This window comes from Ambystoma mexicanum, chromosome 5p (assembly GCF_040938575.1).
Source record: "Ambystoma mexicanum isolate Mex_15411 chromosome 5p, UKY_AmexF1_1, whole genome shotgun sequence".
In the NCBI taxonomy this organism is placed as follows: domain Eukaryota; kingdom Metazoa; phylum Chordata; class Amphibia; order Caudata; family Ambystomatidae; genus Ambystoma; species Ambystoma mexicanum.
The window spans coordinates 323,494,526-323,510,606 of NC_090930.1; the positions used below are offsets into that span (position 1 = coordinate 323,494,526).

A 16,081-nucleotide genomic window follows, 5' to 3' on the forward strand; every position below is an offset into this window, starting at 1 on the left:
GAAAGAAGTGAGATCATTATTTTCAAATCACAAACGTTGTCACTAAGATAAATGGGTATATTATGTGCACCTACTTGGAACATACTGGTGGGGAAAAACAGTCACTTTTAGGGTCTGATTTACACTTTGCAAATCAGGCCCTTGGTGTCTATTATTTGTATTAAGAGTATAAAGAATTGAAGACAGAAAATCAATTGAATAGAATTTGCCTTGCAGATCTCTTCCATGAAACAAGTAATGGCAGTTAAACTTTTCTATAACTGAGAATTAAACATTAAATATACTAATTGTACATCAACATTTTCCCATTCAAAACAACATAATTCAAAGATCAGATACTCAAAAAGGTTGAAAAAGAAGCATTTTAATAAAAATTTTATTTTTTAAATAAGTAATTGCACGGCAGTATGATTTATCCCTCTTAGAGAGAAACAAACATACCAACTCGGCCAATATTATTTTTACAGACATTGTATTTAAAAACAACATAACTACATTTAAAATGTTTGTACACAAAGTATTACTGTATTTTATTATAAAAGAAACATTGTAAACAAAATTAAAATGTGTGCAACACATTTGAAATACGTAGCAAAACAGGCAGGATACAATATTTTACACAGAATGCGAAATAATAATTAAAACTATTATACCTATACAATGTTTCATTAATTTCTTGACAATATTACAGTTACCCTGGTTTGTACAAAACATTGTAACATACGAAAAGTTTACAAGAATAACATGCTTGATAGAACACAGACAACTTGTGGAATGGCAATGGCTATGAAATGGTTCTGTTTGTGTATTCCACAAATATTTCACGTATTTCTTGTAAGTCACATGGCAATAAAAAAGCAAAAACTGGCAATGTGTAAAGGCATGGGGGCGTATTTTGAAACACGAATCCTCTTTCATTTTGCCATTGGGAAGTCATTAGAAAATGGCAATACAACCAAAATATGTGGCGCTTCGGTGTATACGATGGCATCACCAGAATAATTAGAGGGAAATACATCTATCTTAACTCTATTATTATTGCATTGGATATATCGGCTATTTCACTATAGCAAATTAAACTTGATTTAAAGAATCCATGTCCATCATACATTATTTGGCATGTGTATGTTTCATACACAAGTGGAACAGCACTGCATTTCAAGTTATACATGTTATACACATAGTGACCTGACCAAAGTCGAATACTACAATTTGTCTTTTTTGTATTCAATAGTATTCTTTTTAAGCAGGCTACTATATGAAGACCATTCAGTGTGCTAAATACTAGTCGATTACTAGCAGAATACTAACAAAATACTTGTTTCTAGTCTTTTAGTCATAATTCAGTATTGAATACTACATTGTCCCGGGAGGATAGCTCAGTGGCAACGTGCGCGCCTTGGAAGCAAGACGACACGAAGCAACACAGGTTCGATCCCCCGGTCCGTGCTTAAAAACCTCTGGGTGTTTAAGTGCATTATAAATACGCAACTAAGACACACAAAAAAACAATTACGCAACAAAAAATATAATTTCTGTAACAGCGCCTCGATGCCTGCGGGCTGTGTGAGCGCTTTAAAATTTGTAAAATTAAATTATTAAAATTACATTACAACTACTGACCACTACCGAGAAGACAAAGATGAAAAGAAGGTCTTCCCTTTTGGTCAGGGAAAAATTGACAAAATTAACTTTGCTCATGATTTCATACGAGAAAAAATGTCTTATGCAATTCTTTCATTTGCATTTGCAAAGTGCACCTGCAAGTGAAGAAATCAGAGGGACTTCCCAAGTTGGCCACTCGACAGACCACCAAATGCATGCACACATCTCTTTGTACATTTCACAGTGTACACCCACAAAATTGGTAACATAGTTGGATGGGCATGCACATTTCGGGCAATGGGATCCATCTGCACTGCATCTCCTGCACTTGCCTCAGCTGCTGTGAATATGTGATACAGGCATATGTCTGTTCAACCACCTGTCTGCATTGTTTACATTTTCATGTGGCTGACTGACAGTTTAATTTTCAAAGTGGTCCTGACTGCTAGCACCTTCTACTCACACTACAGCCCTCTTCTGACATGATCAACTTATCTGTGAATCAGAGACTTCTGAGCAACGAAGAAGATGCAATGTTTTCTATGCTTGTTTTACCATGAGTGCATCATTTCTGTGAGTGTGCCTCATAGTGTTCAAGCACTTAAAAAGAAACATTGAGGAATTGTAGTCAGTTCTTTATTTTTACATGCTGTTAGAAAAATAATGTAACTGAGAATGGAGCCCAGCAAATAGTATTTATCTTTGAACAATGATTATGAACACACATTTTACTAAGCAAGAAAGATCGTTTTAAGTTTTAAGTTTTCTGAGTGGTGGGTTTACAGCTTGATTTTAGACATTATATAATTAAAGAAAAAAGATGCCTATATTTAAATTGTATCTCTGCCTTTACTGAAAAACAGGAAAGAACTTCTTTGAAACTGTGTTTCTTTTCAAGCACCTCATCACCTCATCATATATCACAAAAATGTTGCTCCTCAGTTCTACTTTGCACAGTATTTTTACTGGGATGAAAACTGCCAATGATGTCCTCCCGGTGCAATTATATGCAAAATGTCGCCCTCATACATGCACAATTTGTGTAATGTGGTTCACAATCTAAACAAAGACACACACACACACACACACACACACAAACACACACACACATAGAACACATGTGCTGATATCTTGTTGACTGGACTAGACAGAAACACAATGAGAAAGTAATTCAGGAATTTGAAAACAATATCATGGAATACAATGAAATTTAAAAAAACCTGCAACACAATCAGATTTGGAGACTTTGGGCACATTGGGACATTTAATATTTTGAAATAAAGATATTGGGTTTGTAGTACTCTTGTATTTAGCCCATTTGCCCTCAAAATACCAGAACCCAGATTCCTGACAAGTACATGTGTAGGTGTACACAGTACGTGACATACAGACCAGGAAATTAATGTCAATATGAGCCACACGTTTGACATATACATGTTGGATTTGAAGGATTAGTAATGGAGAAACTGTGGGCAAAGGAGAAAAGACTTACATAAATTAAATGTATATATGTATAGGTTTTTCAGCTAAGTCATAACTGGACTCTTTTTAACACCTAAAACATTAACAATGGATATAGATTTGAAATCTGCCCTGCTTTCCCAAATGCCCCCACACATTTTACCTTTACCAATAATCTTTAAGAATAGCCTTTACACACCTCCCTAATTAAAACTGTAATTCAAAGAGCAATTTGGCATTACAATTGTCAATCAACATCCTGGAAATCATCACATTTATATAACTATTATGAGATATTCAGAGAAGGTTTAACAGTGGCAGGTTGTGGAAATAATATGATAGATATATCTATGTAACCTACCCCATTTATCGATTGCTATTTACTCCTTTTCTTTTATAAATCATGGCATCACATTGTTATATGATTACGTTATATATATATTGATGCACTTTCCAACAAGCCATCTTTTGCAGTAGTTTAATTACTTTTTGTTTTGTTTTAAGGAAATACAATAAAATGATTCAGGACATATGGTCTAATGACTACATTTGAATCACAGTATCAATAAATGGCATGACATTATAGGATGTGTTTTAAAAACATGTAATGGTTTACGGTAGTACCTGTAATAACAAAGGTAATAAAATTGTATTTTAATGAGATGTCATTAAGAGCAGTTTAGAAAATTTAAAGTAAAAGAAAAAAGTATTGATTATTTTCCATCTTATGTTTGTTAAGGGACATGTTTGATTTACTAGGTGTAAAAAGAAAGCAGACGTTGGCATTAAGCATACGCCTATTGCCAAAGTTTTATGATAGTAAGCCAGGGATGAGGGGATGTTTTGCCCACTGTCCAGGATTCTTTAATTAAAATCCAGACCCCAAGAAAGGGCTATTTACATTATAAGATACTAAGGAGCTCACTAATCTTGTGTGAAAAGCAATTGTATTCTAAATAGAATTTTCAAGTCAATAATATTTTGTTTCCAGAGTGGAAAATGTCCCTCCGGTTCTGTTGCTCAAAAAACAGCAGTATTTAGAAAAGTAGAATTGCCATCAAGAAGTGCATAATGTGTAATTAGCCCACTTTAAGGAATTCTTTCAGCAAATGTATTACACAAATACCCTGATGCATGGCTGCAAAAGGATTTATTTTTCTGTGTTCACCAATCATAAGTTATAAGGAAAATTGTATACTTTGTAAATGGTTCAACCCCAAAATGGCACTACAAACTGAACAACACCTACTCTGCTCTCTTTCATTAATGTTAATTATCACAGAGGCTGCACATGGTCATTGTGTCAGAGTAGGGTGCAGTATTATTTAGAAATATATTGAAGAAAAACACTGCACTAACCGCACACATTGCAAAATATATCCTTGATATGATTACTGTTTGATAGAGCAAAATCAAAATATTACAATGCTGTATGGTACCATCAACATTTAAACAAACAGCAACAAATGACAATGGAAGGCAATCCATCAGGTTTTAAGAACTTTCAACCATCTTGGACTTCAGAGGATTCTCTTTGCTTATTTTTTCATATTTTACCAGGGCAGGGTCATCATGGCTCACAAGATCAAAGGGACACTTTATGAGGGCCAGACCTCAATGACTATACTTCTATTATACTATTCAGGGCAAGCATACTGGGGGAATACATGTCGAGATATCAATGTTTCCAAACGGTGCTCCTGGAAAGATTATAGATAAATATGGCTGACATTCTGAACAAGTGTGTTGGGTGTTTCTCAAACCATGAATGCATGATTACAGCTTGCTATGGCTTAATCCTGGTATCCTAGAATTTTTCCCGATGGAGCCACTACGTTTTGGGTCCCTAATCAAATATAATCTGTAGACTAATGTTTTGAGCCAGGGGGGTTATTACTTTCTTTTGCTCCACTGGCTATGAAACGTAGGCTAGAGAAACCTCTATATTTAACTTATTGCTCAAAAGGATGGTAAAATGGCGGGTATCAACATCCTGTTGAGAATGTATTGATGCCTCCTTCCAGGGTCTTGGCTCAGAGGCTAAAGGTTGGAAAAGTTTAACCTTTGGTCTAAAAGCCTGTTTAGCCTTTTGCTACGCCATAGTACATCATAAGGTTTTGTCTTGAACTAATTCTACTCACAAAAGCCAGATGATATCTATCCTAACTCACAATACTTCTGTTCATGATGGTAGACATCTGACAGACACCAAATGTACATGTCATTTTTTATTATGTCTAGTTTCTGGAGTTATGCTCATAAAAAATGCAGCCTAACAATGGATACTTGGTTTGAATTGAATATTCATTCTTCATTGTATACATTATTTCTGAGAGAATTCGAAAACTGACAATCTGCTGTAATATATTTGATTAAAGCTATTTTGATTGATCAACTGTCAATTTATCAATTTATCATCTGTGGAAGGATGGTTCTCCCCCCACGAGGACAAAATGGTATAAAGTACTAAAAAAAAATGTGGACAAAGGTTGACAGGTTTTTTGATTTAGGCAGGGCCATTTTTAATCTTTTTTATGACTGGTATTATTGTTTTAATTAAACAAACACACTGACCTCCTGGCTTGCCACCTCTCCAATGCACTACATTAATTGTCATTGGGATTAATTTGTTACAACCTGGACTCTGAAGAGGTTACAGTAATAAAAAGGGGTCATTTGAAACTGTATTATTTTACTCTTTTAATGATTACATGGAATCCTTTCATGTGGTATTTCAAATTTAACGTTTCTATAGTTGCCTTTATTGTACTGTATTTATTGGCATTCAATTAAAAAATAAGAATGTTATGTGTCCCATGTTGTTGGATTTGCTTAACTACACTGATTGTTATAGTATGTTTAATATTGTTTTATGTAATGATTTCCAAATAGCCTTAGCATCAAGAAGGTGATTTTAAACCTTTAAACCGATATCCGAACAGGAGGATGGCCTCATGGCATAGTATTTGTGTACACACACAGACACACACACACACAGACACACACACACACACACACACACAGACACACACACACACACACACACACACACACACACACACACACACACACACACACACACACACACACACACACACACACACACACACACACACACACACACACACACACACACACACACACACACACACACACACACACACACACACACACACACACACACACACACACACTTACATTCTCTGTTAAATGCCCAATTATTGGTACGGTTGAGCAGGTCTTTTTTTGTAATATGAATATGGCAGACATAGAAATAAATACACATTCTAATTCGGGCAGGGGTAGAGCCTCTCAAATTATCCATTTGCTATTCAGCACATTTAGATTGCCACTTTTTAGATTGAGTGAAGAAAGGTGTCCCCAAAGTGAAAAAATGTGTAAATACTCTGTTCATCTCTTTGTATTTCTGACAATGTAAAAATATAATTCTGCACTGAAGTCCCCAGATAATAAGTGGGAGGGCAATAATGGACTTGAAGGTCCCAAAGTGTATACGATTGTATATTGGATAGTGTTGGGAACAACACAGACTATTACATTTGTTTTTGGTAAAAAATATTCACAACACTACAATAAATTAATTATATATGGGAAAATATTCCTGCTCTTAATGAATTGACATAACTAGGCGTGTCTTGTTGAAGAAGTAGAGTCTGTAACATAGTTCTAAAAATAAATATTGATCTCGTAATTAGTTATTTTCAATGTGGGTTATCAGAGAATTCAAAAGAAAAGTTAGTGTAGTGGTGATTTTAAGCCTCTTTAAATAAATAATAATTACATGTGGTGATGATTTGATGTTCTAAAATAGACACTTTGATCTCAAATACTCTTAGAAAACTATACAACTATAACAATGGAAATTAATAATTATTATACAATTTGGTTCCAGCTGACCAAGGGCTAGTGGACCAAAAAACAGTGGGAGCTAAAATGCATTTTGCGCTTGCACAAATGGTCCAATGCGTTATCCCTAGAGATCTAGCCACAATGTAATTACACTGTTTGCTCATCTGCTAAATGTATTTGTGCCTTTGCAATATTTTGTTAATCTGCCCTAATCCACCCTTCCAAAGTCAACTGGCCTTCAGCCAAAACGGATACAGGAGATTTTGGGCCTGATACATGGAATCTTTTGCGCGGTCTAAAGTGACGTTGCCCTGCCAACAAACACCCTGATTCACAGAGCGGTGCAAGAAAACACTTATAATCTCTTTGAGATCCTTCCCTATTCACCCTCTGCATGAGTTTGATTGACTGGAGTGCTCACTAGCCTTCAATACCCCACCTGTTCCAGAGTGCCTATGGTCAATGACTCTTCCCTTTTACATTCTTTGATACCCCAAGTAACCTGCATGCTCTGCATCCCCCATTTCACAGCATGCTAGTGCTACGCAAACTAAAAGAAATAACAAAACATTCTTAGATGAATAGATTAAATATTGATGCCCTTGCCTTAGCCAACAGAATGAACCTGCGTGGTATTCAATGTGATTAGAATCAAACAGTCATCTCATGATAGTGTGTTGCACCACAGAGCATTCCCAAATAGAAGGTTGCAGATGAAAAACATTCATTAGACTGTGATGCTGCTATAACAATGTATGCATGCTGACTTAGCAATGTACTTTTCATGGGAGTTCAGATCAATACAAGCACTGCATTGACAGATAAGGGGCCTCATTCCGAGTTTGGAGGTAGCCATGGTGCTATTTGCGCCATGGCTGCCTCCAAACCCAGGTCTGTGTCCGGTCTGGGTGAATGGGGACTTACTGGGACATTCCGACCTGTGCGGAACCGGTAACTCCCCATTCAACCAACCATTCCCATTTGAGCCCCCATAGGGCTCAATGGGAATGGGGAAGGCGATAATTACGGGCCTGTAAATTACGGGCCTGTTATTAGCACCCTGGTCCCTTAGCGGGACCCGCAAAGGACGTGTGGTCAGACCACACAGCCTTTGCGGGTCCCGCTAAGGGACCTCGGAATTGGGCGGTAAAGGTTTAATGGCACCGGTCTACTAACCGGTGACCGTTAACCCTTACCACCCAACTCGGAATGAGGCCCACGGTCTCGGCATACCATACATTTTCTTCACAACAATAGTCAATACACTGTCAATGACTACAGGACACAATTACAGGCCGCCCTCTCGCCCAATAAATATGATTGCCTACTTTAAGCTTTCTTCATATATCAATGTTAATTTGATCGTTTTGACATAACCTTTGGACTCTTAGCTCATTTACCCAAGATATTAATCAATAATTTAACTATGGGGCACATCTTGCAGCTAGAAAACTGTCACGTGAGACATGATTGTACGTCATGTACCTCCAGGGGCTTCGTTCAAAGCCATCTAGTATTCTGTTATTCTTCATCCGAGAGCCAGCAGGTGGCTTAATACTTTTTTTGTTTTATACACAATGACACATATATAAAATACAAAATAGAATAGTAATGTGTGATTTTTCAGCTAGTTAAAGTTCATTCCATTGTGTGTCCCTCATACATCTCCTAATAAATAGCTCCCAGGAGCAATGGCAATGAGAATGAATACATCTAACAGACACTCACGCAGTGCATTGTTACTGCCATGAAACATATGGCAGCGGTTCAGAAAAACAAATGATTAGAAACATACCAAATAGATTTAGGGCCCGATTCATGGAATTTATTGTACGGTGCAAGGTGACTTTGCACTGCTGAAAAGTGACATTGCACTGCTCCACCCTGATTCATGGAGCAGTGCAAAGTATCTTTTTTCCGTGCAAAGTGCACGGCCAAAGGACACTTTGCACTGTTCCATGAATCAGGGTGCTTGTTGGCTGTGCAAAGGCACTCTGCGCCAGTGAAAAGTCACTCTGCACCAGTGAAAAGTCACTTTGCACCCTGCAAAATATTCCATGAATCAGGAAACTTGGAAACCTCTTGCATAGCATGGCTTTGTTTAGACTTGTTTTTACTTTGTACATGGATGAATCGTGAAATGTTTTTGCACTAGTGTACATCAGTCACTGTATTTATTAATTCAACACCTTTGCAGGGGCGTTAGTGGGAAATAAGCATAGGTGCCAAGTAGCCCCATGTTAGGAGGGACAGTTCCAGGTCCAGGTTTTGAGCATTGCATGCTATGATGCGACCGGCAGGCCCATATTTCTCAATAGGAAAAATCTACCAACACTCCCTATCATGCAATGCGCAGTACCAGGACTGGCTATCATTGCCACGCAAGGCATGAGAACACTACCAGGATTGGCTGAAACGGCCACGCCAGGCATGAGGCAGCGTGGAAGCCATGAATGAGAACAATCATCATGTTTTTTTGTTGTTGTAAATAATCCAGATTAAACAGAGAAATCGGACGCACCATTACGTGTTCCAAAATGCTTGCAGAGAGTACAGAACATTCTAGCGCCGATGCTTAACGGACACTACTGTATACACAAAACAATGCTGAACTTAATTTAAACCTGTATTTCAAAGGATTTTTGGATAATTAGGCAAACAACACATATAACACATATTCCTCATGTATAAATTGAAGGTTGATGCCTTCCTACAGAACTTTTTTTTATTTCCGCTGAATAGGTACAGAGCGTATCCATTCCATAGTTGAACGCTATGCAGATGTAATCAATGATCCAGGGAGTTCACGGGTTCGTATAAAGCACGTTGTAATGGCAAGATCCAAGAAAAGCAGGGCGATAAAAACTGTTGATGATAAATGAAACAGGTGATCTATATACACAGCATAGGAGTTTAATTTCTCTGCACGGGGAAGTCGACTTCCAATGGAGAGGATATCAAAATATGCATAAAAAATATCAAAATGAAACTATGTTTCAGACATGGATGGCATTCCACCAGTGAACGTCTCTCTGCTGGTAGAGGTAGAATATTGAAGATGATTGGGACAGGAAAGCAGCCACTACAGTAAGTGAGCTTCAAGGCGGAGCCAGTGGAGTCCTTGTCGCGCGAAACGGACCAGATCCGTCATGCTGGTGTGCTGTGTTAATGGCCCCATCACATCAGTTAGGTCTTGAAAAAATTCTGTAGTATGAGAAATATAAGAAATCATTGTTTTTGTAGGAGCTTTTTACACAGAGTTTCCATATGTTCCCAGAAGACATTCTGGTCATACTACAAATATATATAACTAGTTATTGGTATATGGCATTTATGATATGATATGGCATTTATAACGCGCCTGTACACAAGTGTGCATATGGTAAACAGAGGGGTTAGTGCTTCCAGTCAGTGTTAAGGTGCATTGTAAAGTTCACATTGTAACTCATTTTCCCATATTCATTCTTTAGCGGTCATGGCTGTGAGTGCTGGCCGTACCACCTAGTAATGGCCCAGTACCCAAAGGTAAAGGCACGCGCATAGCGAGGGGTGGATACCAAGGAGGCAGAGCAGCTGCAGAGGGAAGAAGGGGAGACAGATGAAGGTCAGAATGATAGGAGGAGGGATGACAGAGCAAGAAGGAGGTGAGCAAACCCTTGAGAGAGAGAGCTGGGGGATCCATCTGGGATGGGCTAGAGGGCCGAGGCTGAAGAGGTGGATTTCAGTGTGAAAGAAGAGATGTGGAGGGCAGGGACCAAGTTATTATTATTATTATTATTATTTTTTATTACGGGATTTAATCGCTTTGCGATTTTTACAAGACACACCAAGGTCTGTCAGGTGTCCCGATAGGTCGCAGCAGTTAAAAAGTTCAAATTTTAGTTTGTAGTTGTAGTTTCAGTCAGTCAACCTGGCCGAAGTTCTTGCAGTTGGGTTGTCAATCGTTGGGAAAATCTGTTCAAGGGTTTTTGCGGCTTCTATAGCCCAAGGCGTTTTCTCTCCTCCAATAAGGGGGGATCACCATATTTCTTCGTCCTGTATGTACAAGCTCGCCACATGATGTGCCAGGTATTGAGTTCTGGCGCTACGTGTATCAGGACATGTCAATAGTAAATGTCGGATTGTTTCGGTTTCAAAGGGAGGCCCGCAGAATCGGACCGAGTTACGCTGAGGATACAAGGAAAGAAACAGAGACGACAGAGCTACAAATAGGTTGGTAGGAAAAAGGGGATGGAGGCAAATGTGAGATGATGTGGAGGGCAGGGGTAGGGAGGAGAGGTGGTGAAATGATGTATTAAGGGAAAAGTAGAAATGGAAGACAGAGCTATGTAAAAGTCAGGCACACTGAAGAACCATAGTGGAGGACTGACATTTGAGTGATAGAGAGAACAGGCTATAAACATATAGAGATGTTAGTTCAATGGTTGCAGCAGTTTCTAAGAGCTGTAATAACGAAAAGAGTAGTTTTAAAGAGAGAAGTGGAAAGGTGAACATGGGGCAATACAAGCATCTGAGATTGAGATGTATCAATAAGAGATCAGGAGGTGAAAGAGGGAGAAAGGGCAGAGTTAAACTAAGCGTTTTATGCAGATTTGTAAAATTCAGCTCAAGTGCATATGTGGAACGGTGTAACTATGACGTGACTGCAGCAGTGCATGTGAGAAAGGTTAGTCAAGCCAAGTGACGACGATTTTTTGTGTGTAAGAATTATGTGAAATAAGGCAAACTTGAACAGACACAGAACGAAGAGTGTGTCTTTAGGTTGTTTGAAGCACCTCTGCAGAGACCTGTCTGGGACAAGTGTGTGTGAGTTTGTGTGCATAATTGCCTGTGTGTGTATGTAAAAACAGAGCTGGATACTCCAACAGTGTCCTGGGGGAGGGTGCCAGACTCTCCAGAGAAAATGGCTCACACACAGCACCCTGTGAGATCACCCGTCTCCTGCTATGTATGACCAGGTGAGGTGGTGGTCTATTACTATGTATTTTTATAACAAAAACCTTGATCCTGAGCAACAGTGTGCTTTACAGGTCATAGAGCAAACATTGGTCGTGAATATTTAACATGCCATATGGATGACGTGACGTTATTTGATTCTGTGCAAGGCTATTCTATCTTATGCTGTGCTATGCAGGATGTTCCTGTTTTATGCTATGCAGTTATGTTTTATGGTACATGTGTGGTATACTGTCCTCTGCTACATAGAGCACATCTCTGCTATACGTTTCTACACGTTTAGGTTTTACTACAATATGTTAATGTAAAGGATATTTGCATCGCACACTATCACCACCGGAGTGGTCCCCTGGCGCTGTGGAGGATCTGAAACACACAGGGGGCTAGGTTAGGGCGTGTAAGTAGGACAAAGTTTGGAAAAGAGCAAGGGAGTTGTGAAGTACTGTGGGCAGCTTCAGTTCGGTTAACACCGTTCGCAGAGCTTATTGGTGTGGTATTCGGTTCTGAGTCCATTGTGTGCTGTTGTGTGGGGGTCTGTGTGGTCCAGTGCTTTGCCATGGCATATGCTATGCACTGCTGTGATGTGTTATTCAGTGCTAGAGTACAATCTCTAATGTTTTTCTATGAAGTACCACACTATGGATTGCTGTTCAACAGAGGGCTTTTCATTGCTGCAGTATGCAGCTAAATTAGAAATTGAACAATCTTCTGAATACATGTATGTGTTAATTCTTGCATTCATAAAGTAGTTAATTATTCATTCATCATTACGAGGTGTATCAAGCTACCCCACTATATTCAGATTTCACCCTCTTTACTTTTACACTCCACTTTCACAGTGTTACAAATTGCACATAGAGGATCAAAAATGCATGCAAGTGCAAGCGTTGGTGGTCGCCTGCATGCAATTACCATTTTGATAAAATGTCCCCAGTTATGCCTTGCCTCGCAAGAATTTGAAAACATAATGGGGCTCCATTTCGTGAATCAAGTGTAACTTACACTTTTTTTGCAAATCAGTAAATTAAACCCGATTTCTCTGTGAATAGTGTTTGTGGTCATGTGTTTTGACCAGGGTTGGCCAAAGCTACAGCAAGTGTAATTTATGCTAAACATTGAGCTCCTTGTGAATTGGAAGCTGGGCTTATAACTTAGCGAGATAAAGGACATGTGTGGGAGACATCAGCATGCACCAGTGTGAGGAAGGCAAATCATACTGGGGGCCATTTTAAATGAAATGATAATTGCATGTAGGGGCCCACCAACGCGTTGCTGGTGCTCTACGCGAAATTTTCATCACTATCAAAGCGAGTGCAAACGTAAAGAGTAAAGCAAGCGCTCAATCACCTTTACTCTTTATTTATTTTACTCTCTGCTTAGAGAGAACACACCACCTGTGTGAGAGAACACATTGCAGGCAGTCTTAAATGGATCCCAGTGGAATCCACCTACACATTGGGAGGTGCTAATGTGAGGCGTATTCCACTGGAATCCACTCGTCTGGAGCCTGCATGAAAATCACATGCTGGCATAACATGAGGTTTTCTCCTGAGACAGAGGAATGGAGTAAAGCAGACTTGTGCCTCAGGAAAAGCTGGAAAATGAGAAGGAGCAGAGCATTAAAGCATAATATCTATTTTACACTTTCATTTTCCGCACCACTCATTACAATATGACCCACATACTGAAAAGTAGGCAATGGCTTAATTTGTGCTGACATGTGCAATTAATGTTTCTGGGCATAAGATTCAGGGCCTCATTACACGGACGGTGGTAAGGGTTAATGGTCCCCTTTCCACCAAGGCAGTGCCGGTATTTTACCGGCATGGAACAAGGTGCTAATAGCACCTTGGTCCACCGCCGTCCGTGTAATGAGGCCCTCAGTCTTAAAAATATCATGTGAATAGTCCCCACAATTGTTTAAATAATGTTACTTCTGGTTGTTACAAAAACGATGATATGAAACATTGTTTTTTTCCCATATATCAGTCTGTACCTGTCTGTATGTAAATATATAACAACATACAATGGTGAGAGGATATGGTGATATGGCATTTATAATGCGCCTTGAAACACTTGTGTATAGGCGCGTTACAAATGCCATACCATATCATAGCATATTTTATCCCCAGAAAATGAAGGAGGACGGTATGGAGGCGATGCTCACCTTTGTTCTCCTTGACCAGCTTGTCTGCCATATCCCAGTGTTCGTAACTCCGCAATACATTGTTGGTGATGTTCACGTGGCTGGCAGCCATGTGGTGAATGCGCTGAGGAATCGAAATGGTGCCGGTGGCAGAGGAGCCTGCAGAACCACTGCTGCTCCCAGCAGAAGCTACTGGAGAGGGACTGACAGCCATGGGGGATGGCGTTTCTGTGCTCCTGAAAAAGTAAACAATCCGCTTCATGAAGTCATACACATTTTGCATGTACCTCCCCTGTCCTATAGCATTACTGGGTCTATAACTTCATGAAAGTGCCATTTTCAAATCATTACATTTTGATGAAAGGAGAACATATGTTGAGATACTTAGTGGCACTGTGCTTGGTTGTAATGTTGCAAACCTGATGAAAATAGAATAACATGTTTTTTTTTGCCTAAGTCTACACAGCTTGATATAAGGGATGGCCTGATTGTAAAGCAATGAACACCATTTGATTCAGGGGACAGATTGCGCCATGTCTCCTTTGATTGTCAGTTTGGTTTGTCTCGTATAAACCCCCACATAGATACATAATTTGACAGTGACAAAGCAATGCACATGTTGACGTTAAAAAAAAAAAACACTCTTTCTGGGAAAGAGTAAACCGTTTCTAGAGAGATCTACAGGAAAGTAACTCCAATGCCCCTTCCAGGTTCGTGATAGCAGCACCTATCGAGGGCCTATGGCCGGCCTCAATACGAGTATGATGGCCTGGTGGATTTACCGCTGCTTTGCTGCAGAGCTATATTCCAACTTTAGGGGTTAAGTGGACGAAAATCGTGTAGCACTTGCCTGAACGTTTTTCCTCCACTTGACACACAAAAAATACTGGATTTACTGCAGATGAAAATTACAATCTACGGTAAATGCTCCTAAACCTCAATGGAGTCTGTAGGCTAATCACTTTAGCAGCACTCATATTGTAGCAGAATTACTCCAAAGAGGAAGGAACCGTACCAGAGTTTTCGATATTTACCGGTTTTAAATACTGCAGACTGGTGATGATGTTCCATGGCTTGACCTTTGTGTTTGGAATGGACTTCTTACAAGGTTTTTACCATAGAGGGTCAATTTGCAGAGACAATCAAGATACACATCACAAGGTATTTATGGATTTTAAGGACTCATATGGATTAAATATGTTCTCTGTGGTCAGGTTTATTTTTCAAGGGATTTTTCCCTGTTGAGGATCTTCATGTTAAACAGATCTTCCTTCCTCAGATGTTCGCAGGCAAATAGAGGCAGATATCTAAATATGGAGATGACGGCTCATGAGCAGCACATTTTATACAAATGGTTTATCCGGGATTGGGTTATTTTCGTCTTAATTAAAAGTGTAGTGTGTGCCATCACTTTTGACTATGATCAACCTAAACTGGATTTACCAAACCGCAAATACACATGTGCAACAGAAGAGGGCCCTTGCATATATTGGCTTTACTAGAATTAAATGCAGGTATCTTTCATTAACCATCTTATAATTTACACAGACTTAATACCAAGACTTTGGAAGTCATCATGAGTTTGGCAGTAATACGCCTAAGTGGAATTACCGTTACCGCTGTGGTGTCTGGTGGAATTACCCTGTGTTACAACTTGGTGGGAGCGCGCGCACAGACCACTAGCAGGAACAGTAATTCCAGTCTGGCGGAATTACTGACATAAATGAGTAACCAACGGTAATTCTGCCCAGAATCTTCAGCATTACTGTTACTGCTGTACAATCAGCATTAATTCTGCCAGTGGAATTGCAGCCGTCAGAATGACTGCCGGTGGAAATAGTATCATCGCCGGAGCTCAGCAGCGGCCATCTTGAAAAGTACAACCTATTCTGAATCTCCCATTTCCTGTTGTCATCTGGACACCATACTTGGAATATCATGTCAAAGGAAAAGGGAAAGCCTAAGATCCCTGAGATGGAGCTGAGAAAATAGATGTTAATAGAGGCAGAACTCCAGGTGTTGGTAGGCACAGTCATCTACAAT

General features: G+C 39.3%; 1 protein-coding gene across 3 annotated transcripts in view; it reads right to left on the reverse strand.

Moving 5' to 3' along the window:
* Positions 1-344: 344 nt before the first annotated feature.
* The window catches only part of AFF2 (ALF transcription elongation factor 2), a 1,055,119-nt gene continuing 1,039,382 nt past the window's right edge, over positions 345-16,081 (reverse strand). For all 3 annotated transcript variants that reach the window (XM_069612762.1, XM_069612763.1, XM_069612761.1), the window contains 2 exons: positions 14,060-14,274; positions 345-10,140 (listed from right to left, as the gene is read on the reverse strand). In XM_069612762.1, the coding sequence (XP_069468863.1) occupies positions 10,019-10,140; positions 14,060-14,274 (337 nt within the window). In that variant the 3' untranslated portion in view covers positions 345-10,018. The remainder of the gene's footprint in view (positions 10,141-14,059; positions 14,275-16,081) is intronic.